At 37.6% G+C, this 27,503-nt stretch overlaps 2 protein-coding genes across 6 annotated transcripts; one reads left to right on the top strand and one right to left on the bottom strand.

Moving 5' to 3' along the window:
- Nucleotides 1-1,035: 1,035 nt before the first annotated feature.
- Nucleotides 1,036-15,977, bottom strand: dgkab (diacylglycerol kinase, alpha b). 2 transcript variants are annotated; one of them, XM_007561206.2, is made up of 24 exons: nt 15,713-15,977; nt 15,117-15,197; nt 12,524-12,600; nt 11,357-11,501; nt 10,962-11,036; nt 10,831-10,880; nt 10,195-10,269; nt 9,985-10,101; nt 9,251-9,368; nt 9,053-9,141; nt 7,488-7,598; nt 7,303-7,401; nt 7,182-7,232; nt 6,182-6,255; nt 5,688-5,762; nt 5,523-5,608; nt 5,349-5,438; nt 5,115-5,275; nt 4,928-4,992; nt 4,621-4,711; nt 3,700-3,877; nt 3,490-3,610; nt 3,124-3,184; nt 1,036-2,621 (listed from the first exon to the last, which is right to left on the bottom strand). In XM_007561206.2, the coding sequence occupies exons 2-24, from the start codon at nt 15,187-15,189 to the stop codon at nt 2,541-2,543; spliced, it is 2,163 nt and encodes a 720-aa protein (XP_007561268.1). In that variant the 5' UTR covers nt 15,190-15,197; nt 15,713-15,977; the 3' UTR covers nt 1,036-2,540. The 2 variants fall into 2 exon arrangements, with proteins under 2 accessions (XP_007561268.1, XP_016531456.1); XM_016675970.1 differs by lacking the exon at nt 15,713-15,977 and adding an exon at nt 15,335-15,568.
- A 2,077-nt stretch (nt 15,978-18,054) lies between these two features.
- Nucleotides 18,055-26,800, top strand: LOC103144294 (syntaxin-16-like). 4 transcript variants are annotated; one of them, XM_007561202.2, is made up of 10 exons: nt 18,055-18,273; nt 18,361-18,504; nt 21,351-21,362; nt 21,499-21,606; nt 21,696-21,836; nt 22,934-23,096; nt 23,199-23,287; nt 24,239-24,382; nt 24,997-25,077; nt 25,481-26,800. In XM_007561202.2, exons 2-10 carry the CDS (start codon nt 18,379-18,381, stop codon nt 25,583-25,585), a joined length of 969 nt encoding a protein of 322 aa, XP_007561264.1. In that variant the 5' UTR covers nt 18,055-18,273; nt 18,361-18,378; the 3' UTR covers nt 25,586-26,800. The 4 variants fall into 4 exon arrangements, with proteins under 4 accessions (XP_007561264.1, XP_007561263.1, XP_007561265.1 ...); XM_007561201.2 differs by having other exon boundaries at nt 18,055-18,504; XM_007561203.2 differs by having other exon boundaries at nt 18,056-18,459.
- The last annotated feature ends 703 nt before the right edge of the window (nt 26,801-27,503 follow it).

Genomic DNA, 27,503 nt, shown 5'->3' with positions numbered 1-27,503 from the left:
CAAAACATTAGACTGGTTTCACAGAAAGAAAATAAAGCTGATAGAACAGAGCAGCTGATTTTAATTCAATTGAAATACAAAGAAAAACCCAGAAATCTGAGTCAGTTTGTGTGGAAAGATGAGTTCAAATCCCACCTAAACACGTGCTACTTGTGTAACCATACAGGAGAGACCTTGAAGCTGTCAAGCATCAACAAAAGCTTTTTCTGAAAAGTATGAATTACTTAGTTTGCTACCAGTATCTGATAAATTTCATGTCAATAGGTCTACTAGAAGTATATGTATGGAAAGATCAGGCATTGTTTCTCTGCATCATCTACCGTCCTTCATGTCAGAGCCTCCTCCTTTGATCCTGGCAGCCGCATCGCTCTGAACCTCTTGGGTTTTTACCTCACTATTGTGGATTACAGCCTTCCTGCTCTTCCTCCCACACTGCTGCGAAGCCTGCCTCGCTGTGGGCTGCAATGTTTGTAATAAGATTTCACCAACTCCAACTTAGAATTTCATTAAGTGGGCAGCACACGAGGTTATGCCTCCCACATGCATTCACTGATGAATAAATGCTCAACGCAGTGAACTGTTTCAGCCGCTGCTAACTTGTGATATACTGCATACTTTAATTGAGCATGCATCTAAACTTTGAAATTCGCTCGGCTTGGTGGGAAACTGAAAACTTTCTGGAAAGTGTGAAAATAATGAATGTGTAGCTTTAAAAGTGACGATCTACTAGAGGGGTGTCCAAAGTGTGGGCGCGGGGCCTTTAGCGGCCGTTGAAATTATTTTGTTTGGCTCCTAACCACAAGTCTAGAATGGTAAAAATTGGGCCAACAAAAATCGTAAACAATTAATGACCCAAAAAATTGCAAACTGTCTATTTTTCTTTTAATAAAATAACAGTCCAAATGACTTTATGTTTTGGATCTTTAATGATATACAGATTTTATTTGAAAATTTAGTTATTGTTGAGCAGGTAAAGCGAAATAAATAAATAAATAAAAAGTAATGGCAAAAAATCACAACCTAATTTCTGTATTATTAGTTTAATGAATTTTGTGGCCCACCAGTAATTTAGATTTGCCACTTTTGGACCCTGGGCAAAAAGTTTGGACACCACCAATCTAGATCCTGAATAAAATATGTAATCAAGAACCAAAATAGCTGGTAAACATTTCAAAAAAGAAATCCACAGAGTGGCATGTTGTGGTCACCATGGTAACCATCAAACACATACCAACTCTCTGCTCGCCATCTGTAAGAAAGGACTAATTGCTCTCCTGTTGACAAAAAAAAAATTGTTGAACAATGCATTGAGAACGGATGTTCACAAAAAATACAAATATTTTTTTAGTCTGGGATTCTTTTCATGTATTGTTTATTTTAGCGTATAGGACAAAGTTGCTTTTGTAAAGCAGTATTTTCAGTGCTTTTTAAACATTTGTACCAAAGGAGACAGTAACGGTGACCATCCTTGTTTGAAGCTGTGGTGATGTATGAAAGATTGGGACAATGAAGAGTCAAAACGTGATGAGTTCAGGGACTGGGAGGAAGAATGAAACCATTACCAGCTGGCTTAATCCAGTTAGGATGATTTTAGTACACCTTTCACATCTGACGTTGCACCAGCTTCATTGAAAAGGAAAACAAACACCAGAAACATTCAAATGACAGATACACAGTTTGATATTTAACATTATACATAAACGCACACACACTCACAAGTGCACAAGTAACCTATGTAGACAAAACAGGACTTGCATTTGATTGATAAGAACAAATAATTTACAACGTTACAAAAACAAAATCACATTTTGGCTTCATTCCTCCATATTTTGGCATAGATTAATTTCCAGAAATATTGGATGTGTTTGTAAAAGAGCATCACAATCTTGTTGACTTTGCAAAAGTAAATCATTAAGTAATTTACCTCCATGAACCCACACAACTCATCTAATTTATACTAAATAAAATATGGAGGAATGCCGTTTTGTAAAAGCAGCATTTAAGCAAGCTCTACCCTGTAAGCAACAAAACACAGACATTGAGTAGATTAGTCGCATAGTAAAACATTGGCATCGCTGTTGACTTTCCTTATTTTAAAGGGATGAACACTGACGGTGAGTTTTATGAAGAGTGAGCGAGCTGCCGGGAGAATCTGGAGGCCGAGACAAAGTCGCTTCACTACAAGCTGCGTTGAGAACAGAGGAAACCTGACAATACACCACTGTAAACATTTTTTTTTTTTTTTACCACAAACCATTATCACAACATAAAATAGACACAGTGGACTCATATTCCTCTTTAGTGTAGGGAATATTTTACAAACACAGGTTGAATTATATTTAAATTGGCACACAGAAGCAGCAATTCAGACTCAAGACATGCAAAGTTAAATTTTTTTCAAGTAGTTCAAGCGGGTAAATTAAAACCATGTCAGGGAAAGAACACAAAGAACACATAGGATAAAACACAGTTGCTTTTGTTCAGAGTTTAATACTCAGCTGTGAGCCCCTGCAGACCGGCCGACGTGGCAGATCTGACGGCTACTTGAATTGAAAGAAGCTGCTCGGTTTGGTCGGTGCAGCCACGAGCATAGCAGCTTGGCTCTTGTGAGTTATCTTAATCTGGAAAGACGAGATGGGAAAACAGTTTTTGTGTCTGCTTATTTAAAATATCTTTTTTAAAACCAACAGTGTGTGTTCTGAACTTTGTAGTAAAACTGCTTTGCATTTTGTCGTTGTTTGTGTGTCACTAAAATGTTTTGTGCTTTTCTCAGTGAGTCTCAATGTTATGAAAAAAACCTTAAAGCAATCCTATTGCTAAGAAACTAATTTAGCAGTTTTGCAGCGATATTCAATGTTTATTTTTGTTTATTTTTTAAATTTGTTTTCTTTTTTCTTCTCTGCACATATTCCTCTAATTTCAGTTTTGTATTTGAGTAGTTATTTGTAGTGTTGCCTTGAGATTTGTACAATCTTTCAATAAAATTGTTCTGCGCTGGCTGCAAAACAAATTGCCCCTTGGGGAAATAAAATGTTTATCTTGTCACGTTACAGATATTAACTATCTTGTGTTGGTCTATCACATTAGATCCCAACAGAAATGAGAACATTGATAGTTACTCGCCTCACACGGCGGCTGCATCCAGGGCTCCCCGTCAATCTGCATGGGCAGAGCTTTGGCTGTGCTGCATAGGGAAATGAAAGACTATTATAATTATTTGACTACAAACAAACACAAACAGGAAAAACCATCAAATTTGACACAGTTGCAAGGAAAGAAATCGGGTCCCAATCGGCATTTACTTATTTTCAGGATCAACAAAGCAAAGCAGCCTCAGAGGTGGAGGAAACAATAACTATGGACCATTTTGTTCATTCTGATGTCATCAATTGCTTTTAGGCCACAAATAAACTAACAGGAGTTCATTTTATCTTTAAGTTTCGAACCTGATGGTGATTTCGGAGGTCATTTTATCTTTAAGTTTCGAACCTGATGGTGATTTCGGAGGTCTGTGCCAGTCGGTGCCCGGCGCTCTTCAGTCCAGTGTAGATCTGTCCCATCTCCAAGACTCCTTCCAGCCCCACCACCTCCAAACGTTTATCGCTTATATCTAAAGTAAAGCGTGAAACAAACCCGTACAGATTTAAACGGGGTTTCTCGGACACTGCTGGAGCCGAATGGCTGCTTACAGAGACTCACCTTGTGTGGCTGTTTTGAGAAGTTCATGGTCGGTGATGACTTCGCTGTGCACCGCTTCGGGAGCGCCATCAGTTTTCTTAGACTCCCCCCAGAGGTTGGAGCCGCCGTGCATGCTGGGTATGTTGAGGACGGCTATGCCCTCTAAAGAATTGCACAGGTTCAGAGGTTTTCCACAGCACTATGGAAAGACAAACGCCAAATGAATTAAAGATGATCCTGGGTGGAGGTGCTGGCTTCTGTTTAGAGGGTTTATAATCTATCTGTGTGTTTTTCACTGTGAGCTGAGCACAGAGTCTGGATTTTGGGGCCATTTTCATTGCGCTGTGTGTCAATTATGCTGTCAGATTAAACATATTGAACAGGATTTCTGATCCTAGAGGCTGGACCTGACGGGGAAGCCACCGAAACCTCTCAGATATGTGAGAACGTGCTTCTGTTTCTGGAGAAATATTCTGCTGCAGACACGATATATTTGGTATCAGTCTTAGGTACGGATCAATAAAAAATATCTATAATATCAAATAACAATACGGTACTTTAGTTTCAGATTCCCTGTTGAAATTTTAGTTCATATTTGTAATGTAATTTGCTTTGATTTGCTCTCAGATTATTATTTTTTTGCTCTTTGTTTATTTAGGAAGCAGTGCACACGAATTTGTTTTATTTTTCTATTATTTTCTGTTTATCATGTTAAAGTATTTCATAGACACCTATAAACGATCTAAATTTTGTACCAGGTTTTAACAAAATAATTTAAAGGAAAAAAACGCAAAAAGGTCAGAGGTTTGGTGACACTTAAATAACAGCTACTTGTATCAATGATTCTGACACTGTTTTTACTTCGTATGATATCAGAATGTCCCGTATCGAACGCCTCTAACTGTGAAAGCAGCAGAGTCTGATTTAAGTTCAAACTCTTACCGTAATACTCAGACAATCCTTCAGATTCTTGCAGGAGGACGAGAAGGACTCAGAAGTAGCATACTCAAAGTACATAAGCTTGTTCTTCATTCTTGGAAAAAAAAAAGAGAAAATGTTTTTAGTTGTTTCCCGACTAAGTTTTAATGTTCCAGTAAAAGAGATTTACATGAAATGTTTACTTTTACTGTATTTAATGTAACCATCAATGACCAAAAACCAAATCCTGAACATGTTGAATTTTGACTCGTCTAAACCCAGAATAAAGATGGCAACTGAGGATAACATCGCCTCTTGTCAGAGTCCTCACCGGCTGTTGAACTTTTGTGGATGTTTCTCTCTCATGGAGTGAAAACGATGCGCAATGGAAGCATCCTGCACGCATGCACACACACATTCACTTTTAATTAAATCACATTTTAGCTCAAATCTACGAGCGCAGCTGCAACGGTTTGTGTTTCAGGGAACTGCATGAATGAATGTGTGATGCCCCTCACCACTCCGATAGAGAAATAGTTATTCATGATCTCGTAGGGGACGGGGTCGCCTGCATCCTGCGGGTTTTTCGGCGTCACCTTGATGCTCCAGCGATCCAGAGGGATCTGCCGACTGTCTTTAACCTCCTTCAGGACTTCCTTCAGGTCAGACCCCTCGTATCCTTGCCAGAGTTACAAGAAGAGTTTCAACTTTGAGCTACAGATGCTCGTAGCGGTGCATGCTTTGTTTTTTACCTCCTCCCCAGCGCAGGCAGCGAGCCATGTCGTTCCCAGTTCCCAGGGGAAGCACAGCAACCGGAGGATGCACGGAGATGTTCATTTTATCTGAAATCCCAAGTATTTCATTATTTCTTTAAAGAGTCAGCTCTTCCAGTCGTCTCTTGTAAAGTTAAGAGGGATTCGTGGTACCTATAGCATCCAGGAGCCACCCGACTGTGCCGTCTCCCCCACACACCAAGATCTTGAATTGACGCAGATTTCGAAAGAAGTGCAATCTGAAAGAACAAATGTCCTGTAAAAAAAATCCTTTAAAAGATGCATATAATGAACTTGCACATCGCTGGTTCACTGTACCCTCTGATGGGGCCTCCGTTGCTTAGGTTGTAAACCTGACGTGGGTTCAGCAGGCCCTGAAACTTCCTGAGAACTCTGCACAAAACATCAGGCATGAAAACATCCATCAACTGAGGTCAGTCCACAGGACAAAGCAGCAACACAGTAAGTAAAAACGCGGAGGATCTATTAAATTACTGGTACATCTAAAAATTAATATTAGGAAAATATTCAACATTTTTGTTGAATATTTTGTGAAGTGAAACTCATTATCAAAATTCATTACACAAAGTTAAATATTTTGAGTCTTTTTTTGTCAATTTGATGATTATGACTTACAGAAAATCAAAACCCAAACTTGCATCAAAAACATTGTCATAAACTTCAATATATCACCAAGTTTAGCTGCTGAGTTTCACTTTCTCACATGACAAAAAAATTTTTACTTTCCTAATTTTTGAAATGAGCGTGTTCACTCAGAGTTTGTTGAACTGAATTGTTTCTGAGCTGCTCACCGTTCGCCCTGCTTCCCTCCACTTTTAGGATTGACAAACACCAGCAGAGGATGAGTGTCTAGAATAGGAGCAATCTGGAAAAGGCAGAAGAAATTCAAACAGTTTTCAGTAATCTGAAATGCACAGAATTAGGTAAGATTTTGGATAAATGTGTCAGTTTATATATATATTTTATTTATTTATTTATTTATTTATTCGTTTTCACAGTGCACATGTATCACGATATGCAGCTTTAATGATTTTCTAACACAAGAACTGTATGGCAAAGCTAGAAATATTTTGGATTTTCCACAGTGCATCAAAATTATGAGCACAGACTTGAATACAATCCCACTACTCATTTCATTTTTAACATTTTGTTGCCTCAAATAATTTAATTGACTTATTTCCAGTCTGTTACATTGAGTTCAGAATAACTCCAGAAGTCTGTAAAAAATATATAAAAAAAGATTTTTTCTTTTCAAAATCAGTTTTGGGATCTTTGTCCCATCAGAAGATTTAGTGACGTCTCAGTTTCAAGCATTTATTCATTGATTTGGGGTGAAGTGGAAGAACTTATACTAATAGTATTGAAACAGACTCTCGGCATGATTCTGCCATCGCCGTGCTTCATAGTTTATTCAGTGCTCTGACGTTATAAAACTTCACTTTGACTCGTTAAATCATACTTCTTGTTACAACTCAGTCATTCTTTAAACTTAAACATGTTAATTTTGGAGCAGGTGCTTCTTTCTCAGTCGGTACCCTCCATGTCAAGGTTAAATTTGCATCACTGTGGACGGGAATATGACTATTTCAGCTGTTTGTAGTTTAATACACACCTAATGTCAGATGATTGAAATACAACAGGGCGTTCCAACAACGCAATGATCCCAAATACAGAGGAAAACTAATTTCAGATGGGAAAAAGAGGCTAAGATTAACAATAAAAGCTCTACCAGAGGCAGTGGTATTGGGATGATAAATGCAGCGATGCTGAACAGATTCAGAAGTACCAGACCTGCAGGATGTGGCCGTCAGGAGTCACGCTCAGCAGGTTGGTGTCTTCCTCCTGCAGCACCAACAAAAAGTTAGCTGCAAAGATCCTAAATGTAAAGCGAAAACGTGTTTTCTCGTTTTACCTTTGAGACGGGGTAGATGACCCACGGTGGCAAAATATGATCCTTCAGATCGCCGCAGTCACATTTGGGTACGCCGGGCACAACGCACTCGTCGTGGCGCTTAAAAATAAACCAGATTTGGTAACCAAACATGACCCCGTCTACTTTGAGGTTTTATGCCAAAGTATCCAAAGAATCGTCCTCACCATCTCCTGGCACCACACGCAGTGCTTCCCTGCTAAAGTTTTGATCTTCTTGAAGCAGACCTGACACTTACTGGCATTGCAGTCAGCTCTGATCCAGTCATGAGTTGCTTTCTGAAGTAACACAGAAGCATAACCGCTGAGTATTCTGCTGCATTTTCATTTTATTTATTTAAAAACTGCAAGGTCTGAAAGTTCATGTTCTAAATAAATGTTAAAACTGACTTAAAAGAGTCAGTACAGGTCAGCCATGGAGGGTTTGGACAGCTCAGGTTTTACATTTTTCAATAAGCATTCACCTTGTAAAGATATGTGAAGAATGTGAACCACTCGAAAATAATAATCTTTTTATAGAATCAGTTTTATCTTTCACTGAAAAATCCAACACTACATTGATTCATTGTGGGGGAAAACACCTTAATACCTTAGTCCAAGTCCCAGGACAGTATGTTGTCTTTTATTTTTAATTTAATTCTCAGTTTCAACAACAACCTTAACAGCAAAATTAAGAAAATAATACAGCAGAAGGAACATCATGAAACAAAGAAATAAAAAAATAAATGTATGCCAAATCAACTGTTTTTAAAAGCAGGTTTATTGATCCTGCTTTTCACCCTGGACTTTTCCTTTAACATTTCATAAAGTTGCAGTATAAATGAAGAGGTCTTTGACTATTTCTCTTTGCAAATTTTTTCTAAATCTACAACTTGTGAAGAGCCAGTGGTGGAGGCTCTCATTAACTAAATATCAGTATAATGATAAGGTTTGATTGATTGCATTTTCCTTGAATGATTGGCCACAATAGAAACACTAAAAGCTCCAGTAAAAATCACATCAGAGCAAATCAGAGCTTAAAAACTCTGATCATAATAAAATAGCAAAGCATAATTCTAAAAAAAATCCTTTAGTTTCATGTATTTTAGAGATTACCAGCAATTGTAACTATTATTTCTTAACATTGATTTTCTAATCAACTGAATTATTTAAATTAAATGTTAGATTTTTGCATGATTACGCAACAGTTTGTTGATTTTAAGCCTTTTTTTTTTCTTTTACATATTTTTACCAGGCGTGCCAACTAATGTTCCCACTGTAACACCATTAAAGCATGATGTTTCTAATACTCCTTCCTCCAGAAGACAAAGCACGTCTGTTCAGCCCACTGCTGAGGTCTGCAACATGACTCTGTAAAAACCTGCAAGCTGCGGCGCTGCTGACGCCACACGCTGAAAAGGAGATGGAGCAGACCATTGTCTGTCCTTTTGCAGAATTAGGACATTTACCAGCTGCACAGAGCAGACTGTACCAGCTGTAATCCGCACTTAAAAAACACTGATGGGCTGCACTGCCTGACTAATACACTATTATGTTCTCTGTAGTCAAAGTGCTTACAGACACTGTTGGGTAAAAAAAAAAAAAACAAGAAGTGAGGCGACAATACTGTCTGAAACACATCTGGAGCTGTGATTTAATATAAAATTGAAATTCACTTATAAACAAAGCCGGAAAGCGGAAATTAAACCAAATTGGTTGAAGTGGAAATAAAAAGTGAGGTTTGTGTTCCTTACGCCAATTTCCTCTTTGGTTTTGACGAAGGTCCGAGCGCATGGCTCAGGATTCTTGTTGGCACACTGGTTGTGGACAGTGTAAGCACAACCTACAAGATAAATAAAAAACAAACAGAAAAGGCACGGGCACATCAGCAGACCAGGTGAGAAAACCCGAAGGAGCATGACTGCCCCCTGGAGGTAGCTGCGAGCTCTTACAGTTGCAGTAGAGTCCTTGCTTGCCGAGGCCGAGCAGCATGTTCTCACACACACCGCAGTAGGTGGGTTTGTTGAAATGTTTCAGCCTCCAGATGTGCTGGCCGTCCTTCTCAGTCATCTGTGGGCGAGGAAGGAGGAGGGAGAAACAAAGTTAGTGACAAAAGAAAAACACTTGTGAAGAGTCGAGTCCTGAAACGAACCGGATTGAGGCCACGTGAAAGGAGCAGCTCAAGACTTTAGAGTATTACCGAAACTGAATTCATTTCATTAATTAAATTCAAAATGTGGAACTCGTGCACAGTGTAATCTTATTCAAATAAAAAAGACTTTCAGCTAATGAATGACTCAGTTTCTCAGACAATTAGAATATCACCTAAGATTTATAAAAATTGTTTTTTAATAACAAAATAACAGGTAGTATATGTCCCCGTATGTTATCTGGGCTTCTTCTGCAACTTTTCTTCCACTAAACTTTCAAGTAACATGAAAGCTCAAGCTACACTTTTTTCCATGACTGTGCTGGTCAAAACATAAAGTCTGTTCTTTTTTTTTAATCTATTTTTACTTGCCTTACTTAGTATTTAAATGTTATGATAACCAATTTTTTTTTTCATTTCTATTTTTAAGCCATAATCACCAAAATGAACCTAAATAAAAGTCTGCAGCATATCACTGTATGTTTACAAAACTTGAGTTTTGCAAATTTTACTGAAATAAATGGAAGGAGTGCTCACCCTCAGTCCAAGCAGCACAAGCAGAGGCACGTTGTTCATGCCTCCCTTGACCCATTCCTCCAGATTGACAGTCCCACTGTCGTCAACGTCTATTGCAGTCATCATGTCTTTGAGAACCTAAAACATCATTTTATCCAGTCATAAACAGGACACTTATACTTCATAGTGCACATATTAAAGGGAAGCAAAGAATAGAAACAGAAGTTGTACTGGTCTCAGCTCAGTCACGTCCCAGCCCAGGTAATCAGCGGCTCGCATCATCTGCGCAATTATACGATCCACTTCCTGGAGATGAGACCACGAGTTTTTACATAATCTTATCCATCTCAGTCAGTGTGCAAAAACAGACCTGATGCAAAGATTAAATTTGAAACAAAAACAGCCAAAACTTCCATATGGATTTAGACTTTTCAGTATTTAAACTGACCAATCAGAGCTAGTCAAGGGAGTACTGGTTAATTTTGATCTCTGGTCAATTGATACTTGGAGTACTTAATTAAAAACCACAAGCAGGTAGATAAATGGTTGGTTTAACTGACTATATATTTCCAAAAAATTAACATAGGTGGTGTTAATAGATGCATTTGTAGACACATAATAATGTGAATCCTTAGGTTTTCTGCGCTAAATGACTAATAACGTCTTATTTTTCTGTATTTCACTGCATTTTTGTCAATAACCAGTCACAGCTGATCAAAGGAAAGAAGATCATTTAATCAGTGGGTGATTGATTAGTGCATCTCTAATAATTTTGCTTTTAATTTATAACTAGTGTAACGTGAAAATTAGTAAATACGTCTTTTCTTTCTTTTCCTATTAAAGCATCAAGGTCCCATTCATACTTACAGAACTGTCCAAGAGTCCGTTTCCATCTTTGTCATAAAGCTTGAAGGTAACTGGAACCAAACAAAAAGCTGTCAGTCATTTCCACACATTCATCTTTAATTAATCTGTTCTAGAGTAATTAATGAACCAACACTCAAGCTTTTCCCGTGGCTGTCCTTCCTCCAGCACTGAGAAGTAGCAGGAAACGTCACGAAGAAAAACCCCACCTGAAACGACAGACACTTTGCAGCAACTGGAAATTCATTACATGAGATTAAAACAAGACAATTTCACTGTCAGACTTTAAAGTTTTTGTAAAGTAGGAGAAAACATCACAGTTAGCTGTCTTCTAATCAGTGAAATCAGTGCCTGCGGCTTCATTCATGTGACACAAAAAGTAAAGCCAACCAACAGGCGGGGCGTTGAGCAAACTGTCTTCTTAGCATTCCTTTATTCTATCTCTTCAAGGAAATGCTGAGAATCCCACTCATTCATAAACAGCAGACATTTCCTCCTGATGTCCCTTTCAGGTATTTTAATGAATTACCTCCATGAGGCGTGGACCGTTTTGGAGACCCGTCTAGCTCTGCTTGTTGAAAATAGTTAAAGAGCTTTTGGCAGAAGTTTGGAGGGAAGCTCTCCACTTCCAGGTAAGTCTTCAGGAAGAGACAGAATCCCTCCAGGTGGAGGCACTGAGCAGAGACACAGGGTCACATTTACACTGAGCACACAGATCTATTACAACAACCAGGAAAAAAAATCATTTTTCACTTAAATTCAAAACACAGTCACTGCAGTCAAGCAAATAGATAATTGATGCTGTCACAGTGACAAATGTGACAAAAGAATTGTCCTAGAAATGATTGTGATAAACGATAATATTGTCATTTTGAGACCATTTTCAACCAATATCACCAAATATCAAATATCTTCAAATATCAAACACCAAAATACTTTAATTCGTAAAGAATATTTAGTACTGGAACTGGGAAACATTTTAGATATGCAAAATAAATAAACAAAAACAACCGAAACAACAGTTTAAAAAGCTAATAAGCTAATAAGCTTTAATTTATGCTAATATGCGGTTAATTGATTTATTGTTTATTGTGACAGGCTTAAAGTTAATATTTAAAAATATTAATTGACTAAAATTTCCCCTTATCCGGGTTTTTCTCACGCAGTTGAACCCTTCCTTATCAGTTACATTTTTCTGGTAGTTAAATATTTCTATAAATTATCAAGAAATGTAATTATAAACCGACACAAATTCTGAATATCTAAATTGAATCACATTTTCTGCAGATTTTGTCGTACACCACATGTCTAAATGTTTTGGTTCTGATCCCCGTAGGAGTCCAGACTACTAAAAAATTGCACTAAAATAACTTTTATCAACGTCTGGCAGGTTGATATAATTTTTTGGAGTCACATAAATGTTTTTAAGTGACATTATTTGTGAAACTGGAAACATCCTGTAGTGGTTTTGCTCCAACTAGTCCAGGAAAAAGTGCTAAAGTACCAAATAGAGAGAAGATCAACAGTCACATGACAAATTAATATTTGCTTGTGTGTTAAAGCAGACATTACTCACACATTTAACATTTGGTTTTAGACAAAGTGTTTTTCCAAAATTCAGAATTGGTGGATTTAGTCTGAACTCTGCTGGACGGACGGACGGATGGATGGACTGATTAAAAAAAGCATGAATTACCTCTCCAGATGTGTGCTTGGCATATCGGCCTCCTGGGTGAAACTCCTTGATCACATCTTTGACCCTCAAACTGCTTTCTGCAGGGAGGATATTGGAGACGTCAAAATAAAACTTCAGTGATAAACTTCATGTGAATGTTAACTTTCCTGCATCTGAACTGATTATAACAAATCCTGCAATACAACTGATTACGTCTAATTGCAAATCAGACACATGGTTTGTTTTTGTTAAAGCAGCAACTGAAAGGTGGGAGTATCAGTAAACGGGCCCATGAATAAACTCTGTGTGTGTGTGTAGGTGTGTGTGTGTGTGTGTGTGCGTGTGTGTGTGTGTGTGTGTGTGTGTGTGTTTATAAAACATTCATTTGGGCCCCACAGTCTGAGCAAACACACACCGCCTCTGAGCACATGGTACATGTAATTATCTATTCATCCATTATCCAAATATAGGCCTACAGACCCATTTCATTTCTACCAAAGCCTTTGAGTAGACGGAGTATTTTTAGATTGGTGCAGCTTCCCCGTCAAGAGGTCCCATATAATTCAGCATTAGCTGTGACCCCAGAGCCGCGGCGTTCAGTTTAATGGCTTCTCCAGAGAAGGTGAGCGAGAGTTGACGTGTTCACAGTTCACCTAGTCAGGCGGCGCTCGAGGCCGCCGCCACTTTTAACAGGATGGCCGACCTGATGGGTGTGTGGACTGGTCTCGTCTGAATGGACTTTGCTCACCTCTCCCTTATCTCAATTAGCGTTTATGGATCTTTCCTAATACTGAACTGCTTTCAGTCTGTGAAAGTGCAGGACTACTGAACTATTTGGACACTCCCACTCACACAAAGAGAACGGTGGGTGTGTCCAGTCACATGTGAGGTTTTATTCAGCTCTTCTTGAACGGTTTACACTAATTCATAAATAAACACACTGGTCCTTGCAAAAGTAATGAAACCCCACTTTGAACTTTTTCAAATCTTTCTTACATTGCAACCAGAGCTATAATAGTTTCGGGTTTCTCATTATAGTTTAGTTTTATTTCATTGTGACTTTTTGTTTGTCTAATTCAGTTTTAATTAGTGTGTTTGCTAGTTTTTATTAGTTATTAGTTAAATGTTGCTTAGTTTTGGGCTAGTTTTTATTATTTATAGTAATAGTTTTTGTTTATTTATACTTTCACCTATTTGAATTCTGCACCTTGTGATTATGTACATATCAACTGGGTAATGAATACTCAACAATAGATGTCATTTTCAAAGAAATTATTAGATTATTGTTGATCAACCAAATGACTGGTACTTTCTCCCAACTTTCACAGTCACCATTTTGCAGACTAGCGTAAGTGCTGCCAGGCGGAGAATGGAGAGCCGTAATTTCTCGACAGCTTATGTGGGAGAAAAAAAATCTATTTCATATCAGTTCAAAAAGCTAATAAATAGATTAATAAACACAAAAACGAATGATATCTATAATTCCAGTATATTTTAGTTACTGCTATATAAAGGGACAACATAGTTCCAGTCAGTTACAGTTTTACCCCATTAATTACCGTTTTTATTTATTTCAGCTAACAAAAATCTCAATTCTAGTTTTTGTTATTTTGTTAGTTTTAGCTAACCTTGGTTGCAACGACAATTATCCAAGTAGTATATAACAGTGAGCTAGAAGGGAAATGATAAACAAAATTTCAGACATTTTCCTTAAAAGCATGGTGTGCCTTTCTAGGTGCTGAATCAGAACCTAGAAACGCTTTCACTGCAGTTAGACCTGCACATCGTTTGGGTGATGTCTGTAGCAGCTTTGCACATCTAGACTCAGATATTCCTGACCATCCTTTTCTGCAAAAGTAGGAGAGCATCCGTAGATACTGATTTTGAAAACTTGCTGTAGGTTCTCATATAGATTTAGAGCTGCACTTTGACTGGGCCATTCTAACTCACTGCAGAAACACAAAATCTTACCATTTTCCCTCTCTAGTTTCTAGTGCAAATGTCTTATTACACTTTAAATAGAACAAAATGTATTTTTTAGCAAGATAGAGAAGCTTGTTTTAAGTCTTTTTGTCCTTAATATTGACAAAAAAAAAGTACTTGTTTCACTGGCAGATTATTCCACTTATAAAGAGACATTTTCCCATCCTCCTCCTGAGCTACTAAGGGCCTGACAGCTGATTTTCTGACTAAAACTCTCCTCACTTTAGGTGGACGACCAGGTGATGGTAAGTTTGCTGTGGTGTCCCTCTCGTTCCATCAGATTATAGATTGAACAGTACTTCATTGTTTTATAACGTAGCCATGCTTTAAGCTTCTCCACATTATTATCTCTGTCCTCCGTGGAGCAGCTGTATTTACACAGAGGTTAAATAAAAACATGTAACTACTGAAGGCAGCTAAAAGGGGTGTTTATTGCGAAATTACTACATAAGCATTCAGCATAAACTCATATAATTACATTAAAAATATGTTAAAGTTTGTGGTTTCAATGATAGGAAGTGAAACAAAAACATCAATCGATCAAAAACGGAACTTTTTTTTAAATATCATTTTACAAACTTAAGTGTATAGATTTCCTAATTATTGCCATAAATGTGAGAAGAGAGCTCACCTTCCATGTAATGCTGCAGCTGGATGAAATCCACAGGAGTCAGGGTCCCTTCTGTGTCATCAGCTGAGGCCATGATGATCCCTGCAGGAAAAACAAGACAGAAAACCAAACAATAACCAGACAGTCAGCGGTCTGACAGAAAAAGCATGAGATTTAGTTCCTCCTTGCTTGTCTGTTACATGAACTGGTTTGTCTCCATTCCAAGCACTCCAGCATACCAGTGGTGTGTGAAACACTCCTCTTTTCAGGGATAATAATCTGCCAACTGAAAGTTTTTTGTTTGTTTTTTTCCCAATCAGTAGTTCAAACCAGACCTGGATATCTCTGCTTTCATGTCTTAAAAGTTGCACCAGTTGCTGCTGAACTGTTGCACTATTAACTGGGAGCTGCAGATAATAATAAACAAAACCAACCCCAGCACCAACAGGTTGACAAGCTGCTTGAAAAATGTGATGATGTCCCATTATCTTAATCAGCAACTCAAGCTGAAGATAAATCAGCAATTAAAGCCATCCTTTGAAAGGGGGACGCATCCATCAGAGAGGATTATAATGTGAAAGCGGAGTGACTGGCAGCGCCAGGGCCTTTAAACTCACCGGGATAGCGCTCGGTCAAAGTCACTCAGGTGTTCAAGCAGGAAGAAACCCTCTTGGGCTCTCCCTGAAAACTTGACTCCGTCTCTCGGAACCAAACCGCGGCGGAAAGCGCGTCAAAAAAAAAGGAAAAAAAACACACACACACCGTCCCAAGCGCGGATAAAGTCAGCAGGGAGCTCTGGTGCCGCGGCCGCCTGATCCTTGTGGATGAATTTCAGCCGCAGTATTAGCGGGCAGAGCCAGAGGGATTAAGAATGAACGGAGGAGGAGCTTTCAGCTACATAATAATTACGGTTAGTGGCACCACCCAGGCCCCGTCACCGACCTCAAACACGCCACACTTTATTCATTCGGTGCCATTTGGCCATTGTAGCTTTATATAAAGTATTGCTTTTCTTGATTTTATTATTTAATGTGATACGGGGCTTGTTAGACAACAAGAAAATTAATGGTGAAAGTCTTTGTACTACAGGGATCAAATATCCACCATGTTACAGGCAGAGCTGGATAGAGACTAGTTTACTGAGTGACATTTACTTGAGTAACTTTTTAGATTTGTTTTTTGGTTGTTTTTTTTATTTCAGGAGTATTTTTACTAAACTGTACTTTCTACTTTTACTTGAGTAATTTTATTATGAAGTATTGGTATTAGTGCATAAATTTTCTGGAGATTCTGAAGAACAAGACGCACACCTTCAGTTTTTGTTAAAGTTTCATAAGTTTTAAATTGAAATTAATCAATTTGGATTTTTTTCTTTTGAATGATTTTGTTATTTTGTACTGATGTTATTCATATGAATTATTTTCACTTTGGTCCTTAAAATGCCTAAATTTCCATGTAACTCTTTATTTTAGTCCATCTGATGATGTAATTTTTGAATATTAATTGATTGATGTTTTGATCAGCTATCAGTTCTTGAGTAACTTAACACTCTTTTATTATTTATTTATTGGGTAATTTCATGGACAGCTACCTTTTAGTTTTACTTGAATAGAAATATGTTGAAGTAGTGCTGCTCTTACTTGAGTATAATTTTTGGATACTCTTCCCCTGGTTACGTTTTCCAATAGCTGACTTGTCCCTAGCTTTGCATTATAAATTATTTTTATTTTTAGAGGCATGGACTTCTACAGGAGAAATCAAACCCAATGGGAGAAAATCCAGTCAGAGCACTGAAGGGAGATGAGAATCCAGCAGAAACGCATAGGAAGGCTAGTTAGAGACTCTTTTCCTAATGGGGATTGTGGCTCTCTCATTAGGTCATCTGCACACCAGCTAATGTCTTCTCATGAACTTCACCTGAAAAAAAATGTTTTATTCTTATTCATGCATTTCTGCTTCACATCTTCAATCAACAAACTTACCTTTTCCACATACACACCCAAACAAAAACACAAATAAGAAGTTTTCTCAAATATACACTTTGGTCCGAGTGGTATTAAACAAAGGTTTTGTGTAGATGAATGGCCAAAATGCATAAAAATGTATAAATTTTCCCCCAGATATCCAGCTACATAGGCCTAAGTCAAGTTTTTCTGCCTTCTTTCAGGGTTTGCATCACAAGTCCTGCGGCACCTCTGCTTTTCTGCAGCAGATAATGCCATTCCCTGACAAAAAAAAAAATGTTCAAATAAAGGGTGATACTTACCCTGCTTGTTGTGGATGTTTAATCTAGATTAAATTTTAAATGCATTGTAGTTCTTTTTCTAAATGCATTGTAGTTCTTTTTCTATATTCATATGAACACTTAGTAGCGTTCATATGAATTAAAAATAAAAATCAATGAAGTTATGCACTGACCCAAAAAAAACAATCCGATATTTAATTATAGTTCTCTTCTCACCTGCTTTTGTTTTGTATGACTACTAAAAACAACTTATTACTAATTAGTTCCTCCATATTTCAGACTTCATGGAAACCTGTGCTCTTATTCTAATAAATATTATAAAGAATTGTTTCTATTTAAAGAATTAAAATGGCCACTCAACCCTGCAAGAATAGAAATACAGACAATAGATTGATTAATGTTTTAAACAATTAAACTATTAAAAATGTTGCTCATTGGGATATTTAAAACAAATGCTAGAATGTTAAGAATAAGTGAAATAACATTTTGTTCTCATTGAAATAGCAATGCATTTTTGCATTATTTTTACAGTTTCACTAAATAATTTAACTGGCTGCAATGTATCCTGTCCTGTATCAGCATGAGCCATTATTTAGAAAATTCACGGCGCTTTTTAAACCTGACAGTGTTCAAACAAAGAAAGAAAAAATGTTAATTGAGGCACTAGAGGGCGACATATCTGTAAAGTGCTGATGAGGGTAGCACTAGAAGAAGATGCGCTTAACGCAGACGTTTACGTGTTGACGTACACATACTTCCGTAGCTCTCTAAGAGAGGAGCAACCGTTTCCAATTTGACCACAAATACAAAATTGTCTTGAACTTCCCGGTTTTCTCTCGATACTAAAATTTGATGCTAAAGAAGCTTGACAGATCAATATGATCGGAGAGATTTGATGTGCTGTAACCGCGAAACTTCCCTCACTCTTCGCAGGTAAAGCTAAAGCTAGCAGCGCGTCATTGGAGATAATTTACTAAATCATCGGGTGATCCGCAGTCAGTTTGTCCTCTGTTAATTCAGAGCTCAACAAAGGCAGTCATGGCCACTCGGCGTCTGACCGATGCCTTCTTGTTAATGCGGAACAATGCGATCCAAAACCGGCAGATTTTGGCTGAGCAAGTGAGTACATACGACCCCCGTCTGAGTACACGTAGCAATGCTGCGGTGAGTGCTCTGCATTGTTTTGACATTTTACTGTGTGTGTTTGCATGTAGTTAGTCCCTGAGTCCGCGTAGCTAGAGCCACCTGGGTAGCAGTAGATATTCTGTGTTGTCAGAGCTGATGCGGTCCCTTGTTTCACTTCATGACTGATTGACGAGAGTGAATCAGGAGGACCACGCAAGGATGTTTTATTGCCCGCAGAAGCTAAATCGAAGCTAAAAACTATGAAAAATGGCATTTGTTAAATATTAACCACCGCTAAAGTCTGTTTTTGACACTATTTAAATCATTCATTGCTATTGAAAGTTAAAAGATGTTTACATGTGTTCTGGTCTCTGTAAAATCTGTGCTGTAGTCTAGGTCCATCCTGTGACTGTAGCTGATTTCCTCTGTGACATGTTTTGGATTGGCTAAGTCAGACCTCTGTTTTATTTTTATATATATATATATATATATATATATATATTAAAAGATCCAAAGCTAGGTTGATATTCAGGCTTGTAAATCAGTATTCACATCCCTTGAACTTTTTCAACTTTTTGTCAGGTTACAACAAACTCATCCTCATTTTCACAACTGTTTAGTTGAGGAAAAGGGACACATGTTGGTTGGCACCAGCAGGTTTTCATCAGTGATTTCTCATCTTTTTTCCCCATATTTATTCATTAACTGTGACATGCTTCCTTGTCCTTGCTAAAGCGAACTTTCCCCACAGCATGATGCTGCCATTACTATGTTTCACAGGGTTTTCAGGGGGAGGTGCAGTGTTAGTTTTTTGCCGCACATTCTTTATTATTTCACCAAAACACCATTTTATTCAATACTTTTCCCACTGTACTTTTCCCACGGATCCTTGACTTCTGACTAATGCTGTCCTTCCACAGCCTGCCAGTTCATTACTTAGTAGCGTTCTCTTATTTTGAGGTTTCTGTGATATTTTCAAAGTTTTGAGTATGTTATTACAGCCTTCTTCAAACATCTCCCTTTGCCTTAGCCTGACTGCTGTGTTCTTTGATCTTCATTATGCTAATTGTTCTTTAGCATTTTTTTTTTTTTTTAACAAACACCCTTCATAGAACAACTGCATTAATACTAATACCGGTTATTTGTAAAACATTTGTAAACAATGTATTAGTACATCCCATTTCACAATTATGGACTATTTTATGGTTTATAAAATAAAACTGCGATACAATACGTTGAAGTTCATGGTTGTAATCCGACAACAACACTTAAAAAAAAAAGTGCAAAGGGGGTATGAATACTTTTCTGAGGCATTGTGAGAGACAAATCACCACATGGTGTGGAATCTCTCCACAAAGGCGCAAAATGAGTCCAAACATTTTCCCTCAGAGTAGCTCTAATGGAAGGCAAACATTTTTATCTGAGATCTTCCTTCCCAAACTTGTGTTTTTTTCCAAACCCGCAGCTTGAAAACCCAGAAAGGATAAAGCTTGGTATCAGATTACCAGGGAGCCCAAACAAGGGATAGTGGACATTCCTTGCCTGCCTGCAAAGAAAACTTCATTTATTGTTGATCATCTGATGTGATAAATTTCATTTACAGGGCGTTATGAGTCAGTCTAGAAACTTTGCCTATGTTATAAACCCTGATGTTTGTATGCATGCTGAAACCTTTGCAGAAGTAAAGGTAGAAAACCAGTCCTCTTCTTACTCCCTGAAACATTCTCTAAGCTGTAGGAAGCTTCCAGCTGCGACTATCACACCCTGCTGTGAACCTTTCCACCACATTCCTGCTCACCTCACATTCTCTCGTAGAAACACGAACAGATCAGTGTTATGGTTTCACTCCATTTTATTGGAGAATACTAACAGTGGCCTTGACAAAGCACTCGCATGCTTTAAACATTTTAACATTTTGTCACAACCTTTAACCTCATCGTATTTTATTGGGATCTTATGTGACAGACCAAAACTTAAGTACACTGCTGTATCTATTATTTAAAATGGAGTATGGTGCTCCAAACTCACCACGACCAGGGAAGGTCAGCAGTAATTAGAGAAGCACCTGAGACGCCTGGCGGTAACCGTAGAGGAGCTGCAGAGAGCCGCAGCTCAGGTGGGAGACTCAGTCGACGTTAAAACCACTGACATTCGTACTCTTCACCAATCTGCAGTTTCCCCAAAAACAATGTAGGAGAGACGGCAGCATGTGAAGGAAGAGACCCTCACCAGCTGAGACTGAAATCAAACTTTCTAACCTATGCACAAAATGCTGTAAATCTAGCGCTGCGGCATGAAGGGTGGCAGTGGCAGCATCATGCTGTGGGGATGTTAGACATTGACACATGATAATGTGTCAATGTTGACACATACAATCTGACTGAGTTTGAGCTGTTTTGCTCAAACAGTCTGAAGACATGGGGAAACTGAAAAAGCTGTAATTGCAGCTGAGGGTGGTTCTGAAGGGAAGGTTAAGTAATTCAAAAATATTTTTTCTCCACTTCAGATGTTCTATTACTTAAAATCCCAATATCATACTGTGACGTCTGTGGTTGTTATGTGGGAAAATTTTATAAGGACTTACTGAGAATAGTTTTTTTTTTTTTCTTCTTTCTGTATGGAAGCTTACACGATCTAACTTTGCATCATTGTCTCTCAGGGATGATTTATTTCTTACACTGGTAACACACTCGAGTACATTATGAAGGACTAATATGAGCTGCTAAAACTAATGATGCTAATTTTTAACTGAAAGTAGACAGCAAACCTTTTCTTTGATATTTACAGGGGGTTTTTTCTGCGTTTCAATCTGTTACTTCTGCTTCTCTCCCCCTTTGCTTAACCTGGCTGGATGGAAACACTCTGCTCTCTCACAATCACATTAGGAGCTTGACGAGGTACTACTGTTGTTTTCCCTTCACAAAATTAAGAGAATAAAAGTAGAGCTCTACAATCATCATAATCATCGCATCATTTTGTTGCTATAAGAAACATTTTTATACAGATGTCTGTTTTTTTTGTTTTTTTTCTAAGTTGGCCGATGACCGGATGGCTCTGGTCTCTGGGATCAGTCTGGACCCAGAAGCTGCTATCGGCGTCACAAAGAAGCTGCCTCCCAAATGGATAGAAGGGGTCGACGAGGTAAATCGGATCATCGGTCGAGCAGAAATGAAACAATGAAACGCGCAGTATTGATGGTTTTTTTTTTTTTTTGACTGCTGATCTTTCAGATCCAGTACGACATCACACGGATCCAGCAGAAGATGAGGGACCTGGCTTTGCTTCACGACAAGCACATGAATCGTCCAACGCTGGATGACAGCAGCGAGGAGGAGCACGCCATAGAGATCACTACCCAGGAGATCACGCAGGTGCTTTTGTTCACCGCTGTCCCCATTTGGATCAGTTTTGGTTTGAGAAATTCACCTTTTTATCTAATTTCAACACTCGCTGTCATTACTGTCCAGATGAGGAGTGGAATCAGCAACTTGTCTACAGGAGCAACTTGCTTATTGCTGCAAAGGTTAAATTACGCAGTGCAGTTTTATCACTGAGCAGCAAATAATAACTGCGTTTAATTATATTGCTAAAAATATTGATATGAAAATAACAGTGGAGGGAAAAAAGCAACAGACTCAACAATAGTTTTAGTTTTTGGGGTAAGTAAACATAATTATGCAGAGTTTATTTTTGTCACAATAAATAAAAAATTGACAATATAGATTATGCAGTAACATTCGATGGTAAAAGAATTGCCCGTTAGCTATCTAAAATTAAAGACGGATGTATTTACTGTAGCCTTTCCCTGTGGTTCCACATCAGCTTTAGCACTTTTCTGTCCGTCATCGTACGCTTCATCTCACTTTGTCAATTTAATGGTTTATGGTTTGAGGTTTTATATTGTGCAGCACTTTATGACTTTGTTAAAAAATAAGTAATTAATCTCTGCTGAAATTTTCCTTTAAACTGTTCCTTATTTCTTCAATTCGTCTGCTGATTTTCTCAACTAAATGATGTGCTAAATGGAGCGACACGACTTACAAAGTATGGCTAAACGTGATTTAAAAGTATCGTGCAGAAAGCTGAATTTATTTATTTATTGCTTTGAAAATTATTACTGGTTAACTTGTTGCTTTCGCTGTTCATATCTGACCTCACTAAAGGGGCAGGTTTTTCACATTTTTGTGGTTGCGCAGCTTTGTGGGAGCAGCAGCAGCTTTTATTTATTAGAGATTTATTTGTGTAATTTCCATTCAAATAAAATCTCTTCTTTATATTTGTAACCTTTTTAAAACTTTTTTTTTTTTTTTTCTTGAACAGTGGAGGAAAACTCAAACTGATAAAACAGAGATGCTTTTGACATTGTTGACTTAACAGAAAAACGTCAAACATAAAAACACGACCTCTTCTAGTCGGGTCCTGCTTTGCTTGCGCTGGTTGACGGCTCGTGATCTCGTCTTCTGCTCAGATGTTCCACCGATGCCAGCGATCCGTGACGGGCCTGCAGTCTCGCCGGGGCCACTGCACCGAGCAGGAGGAGAGGCTGTTGGTGAACGTGGTGTCGTCCCTGGCTCAAAGCCTGCAGGACCTGTCCACCAACTTCAGGCACACGCAGTCCAGCTATTTAAAACGTAAGAAACTTCTTATTCTGTTCAACATCATCTACGTAGATCCACCTTAGACGCCGTTTCTTTTATTTTGCCGTTTTAATCATGCGGACGGTTATGTACCAGGTATGAAGAATCGGGAGGAGAGATCGAAGCACTTTTTTGATTCAGGACCTTTAATGGAAGAGGATGAAGAGTTAGCTCTGTACGACAAGGTGAGAGGATTTTGTTTTCGCCAGCAGAGCGAGAGCAGGACGGCATTGCTGCAGCTGAACGATGATTACATCATAAGCAGTTTCCGTACATTTTTGAAGTTGAGCTTATTCGACGTAAAGCACTCAGACACGCATAATAGTTGTTGCAATCAGTTAACCCTGCAGCTACAAACCAAAGAAATTCAAAACAAAGTTGAGTAAAAATAATTCATAAGTGTTGTATAAATCAAAAAGGTGTGGGCTGAAGCTATTTGGGTTTGTTCCACTCTTCATAACTTTAAGTAAAATTAACAAAATCCATAAAAAATGCATAAAAATCCAGATGAGAAAAGAAAAAAGAGAAAGGTAAACTAAAGTAAGTAAATCATCAGGAAGTTCTCAATCATATTTCAAATATGAAAGTCACTTTATCGCTTTCAGTCATTCTATGTTTTAGTTTATTTTTAAACTGTGTTATGTTATTACTTAGTTTAAGATCTTCAGGCAGACTATCAACTCCATCAACGGAGATGCACATACTTTTATACTTGATTATTTTGGTAATTTTATGAAAGTGTAAATAAAATTGAGATGTTTTCATGAGTCTGCCTATTTGTCTCCCTCTTTTTGGTCATCTTTCACACATTTTGCTTTACTAGAATTAAATCTAATGTAGAATTTAGAAGTGGTATTTTGTTTTTATGAGTTGATTCAGGCCTGCATTAAGCTCCTTTTTAAAAAGTTGAAAAATTATCTTTTCCATGAAAGTGAGCAGGATGAAAGTATCAAGAAATAAAACAGCCCAGTTTATCTGTCACTGAAAATGGTTAGCAACCAGCGACATGAACTCATTAATATTGATGAATTACTGTTGCATTATGGGTTGGAACAGCGTTTGCTCAGGTTTTCTGTGCTTATTATCCTCCCTTCTTTGTGAGTGTGTAACAGGGTGTGTGAATCTTGAATTCTCAGGGGTTCACAGATGATCAGCTGATGCTGGTGGAGCAGAACACGGTTCTGGTGGAGGAACGGGAGAGGGAGATCCGACAAATAGTGCAATCCATCTCGGATCTGAATGAGATTTTCCGGGATTTGGCGGGAATGGTGGTGGAGCAGGTACTGAAAGGAGAATAATTAGTGGAATAATTGTAAATGCTACATTTCTTTTTTCTGTTTTTTTATTGCTTACTGTGAAAATTTAAGTCATTTTGTTTTTGAAAACAATATTTTTAGAGGATCTTTTTCATGTTGGTAGAAGCCTTGAATCTTTTTGCAGGTTTTGTTTTGTTTGATTTCTTTTTTTTTTCCAAAACAATGCAATACTAGAGTTTATGGTTGAGGCTGCTGTATTTAAAAAACTGCAGAAAAATGTATCTAACAAATACAACTTTAAAAATAATTATAAAAAAAAGAAAAAATAGAAACAAAAAATCTAGCAGCCAGAAAAATATTTAATCAAAGAAGGAAAAAACTGCGTTCAGTTGAAGTTTGCCTTTTTTTGTTATTTAATATATAACAGAAGAGAAAGCATTTGATACCGTCTCTGTATGAAAATTCATTCACCCCTGCATTTTAGAGATTATCTCTGTAAAATAAAAACATCCTTATATAAAAGTTTAGATGTATTTGGAAATGGAGAAAAAAAAAAACTGGCGTTAGCTTTACAAAATAAAGTGCAGCTCCGGCTGTTTGTACTTTGTTCTAATAAAAATGTTTTTATTTCCTCAAAGGGAACTGTTCTGGACAGAATTGACTTCAACGTGGAGCAGGCTTGTGTAAAAACAGAAGACGGACTGAAACAGTTACAGAAGGTAAACAAAACACACGGTTCTGCATGTCATATTTCAAGTGCTAGATGTTTCCTGTATGAACCATCCAGTTATGATCGTAAGTTTACAAACACATGATCGGCAGGGCTGCCTTATAGATTTCAGGCTTTCAATAATAAATCTGTATTTTTTTTTTCCCAAAACGTGAATGACGTCAAAGCAATTAACATAAACATCTTTGAATCTAACAATTGGATACATTACATTATTTTTATCCATAGTCATGAATTTGGATGACTTTGATCATTCATTTGCTTAAGTGTTAAATGTCAACCAAAAAATTATTTTAATTTTTAAAGACAATAATAAAAATCCACATGCTAAATTAATGACTCGGGACCTAAATCTTTATGTTTGTATGTTTTTTCTTCCCTTTCCTTCGCAGGCGGAGCAGTATCAGAAGAAAAACAGGAAGATGCTCGTCATTTTGATCCTTTTCGTCATAGTCCTCGTTCTAATTATTATTCTTTTTGGAACAAAGTTTAAGTGAAGCATTCCTCCGGCTTCGTGTCCATCTGTTTGGGTTTTTGTCGCGTGTCTGTTTGGACTTGGACTCTTCTGGATTCGTCTTGAAGCCGTCAAGAAGAATTCAACATCCCTCCAAGTGCATTTTCAGCGGCGTGGAGATGCTTTCTGGTTGCTGTCGAATGAAAGAAGCGAATCTTCAGTCTGGTTAAACACGAAGACTCTTGACAGAAGCCCCGTCCGCGCTGACATATCTGTGTCTTAACGAAAGGAAAACCCCTTTAATGTTGAAGTACTCGTGATAAACTGCTACAACGGAGCATTTTCTGTCGAAGCACAGGTGGTGATGAAGACCAGTGACTTCTGTCTAATATTAAGTAATTTGGTTTCTGATGGGGACAAGAGTTGGTAAAAAAAATCAATGCATTAGGTGGGATTTCACTGCTAATTCACTCTCAGCTCAGCGTTATATTTACATCTCAGTATTTGACTTTTTAAAGATGTAAAGAGGATAATATTAGCATTTGGGTTGATTAGAGAAGCTGGTTAGTTCCAAAAAAAAAAAATCCTTTGTTTTATCAACTCCCTATTTTATTTAAGTGGCTCTAATATTAATAATATTTTAGTCTTCTGTCACATTCGCTACACTTTGAATGAAGTGCTTGTTGTAAAAACACTTGTTTTTATATTCTGCGGTCCATGCATAAAGTGCTACCTTTTTAAGCTCTTGCAGTTTGCACATATTGAGGGCCTAAGAGGAGAGAAACGTTATGATGTAATACTACTGTTGCTTGTATGATAAAAAAAAATTATTTATTTTCTGATACCTTCAAATAATCCAGAGGTGTTTCCTGTAGATTTACTGTAGACTGAGTAGAGTATGTTTAAAATAAATCCACTCCACTGAAAACTGTGATGTTGTCCAACGCAGGCAGTCGTTTGAAGAGATCCTCATCAGTTTTAGGATGATTATTATTGTTTCTATTTCAGTTTGGACACATTTCATTCGAGTGTGTTTCGAATTCTCCTCATGTACTTTCTCATTTTAAAGACTGAGAAGCTTAAATGATGGCTTTACTATCTGTACTTAAACCTACACTTTATACAACTGTCCAATCATCTTTGTCGTTGATGTGGAGTTTTTGTTTGTGACGGACAAAATGGTCTTTGTGGTACTACATGTATGCTTTGGTTTTTGAAGTGAAACATTGGAGGACATGGCTGCTTTTTTTTTTTTTTTTTTTAAAGAAAATAAAACTGAAATATGGTGTGTTTTGTGTGTGGTGAACATAAAGAGACTATGATGAATATTAAAGACAGCAAAAAATAAAATGGCATAGTTTAGTAAATTTCATCAGCTAATGTTTGGTCTATTACAGTTACGGTACCGATTAATATCCCTTGCAAACGTTGCATTTTGGGAGCTCTGTAAAGGTTCCCTCCAGGTTGCTTGGTGTATAATATTTGGATGTTCAGTGGTGCCCCCAATAGGGGGGCAGAGGGGTGCATGGCCACCGCTGGCCAAATGCTGGGGATCCTGTTTTATTTTATTCTTGAGTGATTTTCAGCATGTTTTTAAAATTCAACAATAAATGCACACAGAACAAACATTACAGACCAACAAATTAGTGCAAAATAACCAGATAAAAGAAGAAATGACAGCACCACAAATAAAGCAAACAAAAAAGGAACAAGAAAAACCAAGGAGGTATACATTAAGATCGACACGTACAGAACAAAGACCAAACTCAGAACATCAAAGGTGTCACGACAAAAACAATGAAATTGTTTAACATGTGGGTTAGGATGTGTATTTTTTTTCAGTTATTTTTTGATTTACATTATTTTCCTGTTCTCTAATAATTCTGGATTAACCTAATAAAATAGTGATAATACTGGTGATAGTAAATCAGATGTACTGATGCTTAGAGTAATAATATTAA

The sequence above is a fragment of the Poecilia formosa genome, unplaced genomic scaffold (assembly GCF_000485575.1).
Source record: "Poecilia formosa unplaced genomic scaffold, Poecilia_formosa-5.1.2 Scaffold124, whole genome shotgun sequence".
Lineage (NCBI taxonomy): Eukaryota > Metazoa > Chordata > Actinopteri > Cyprinodontiformes > Poeciliidae > Poecilia > Poecilia formosa.
The sequence above is the reverse complement of the archived record's forward strand: the minus strand, read 5'-3'. Positions and strand labels throughout refer to the sequence as shown.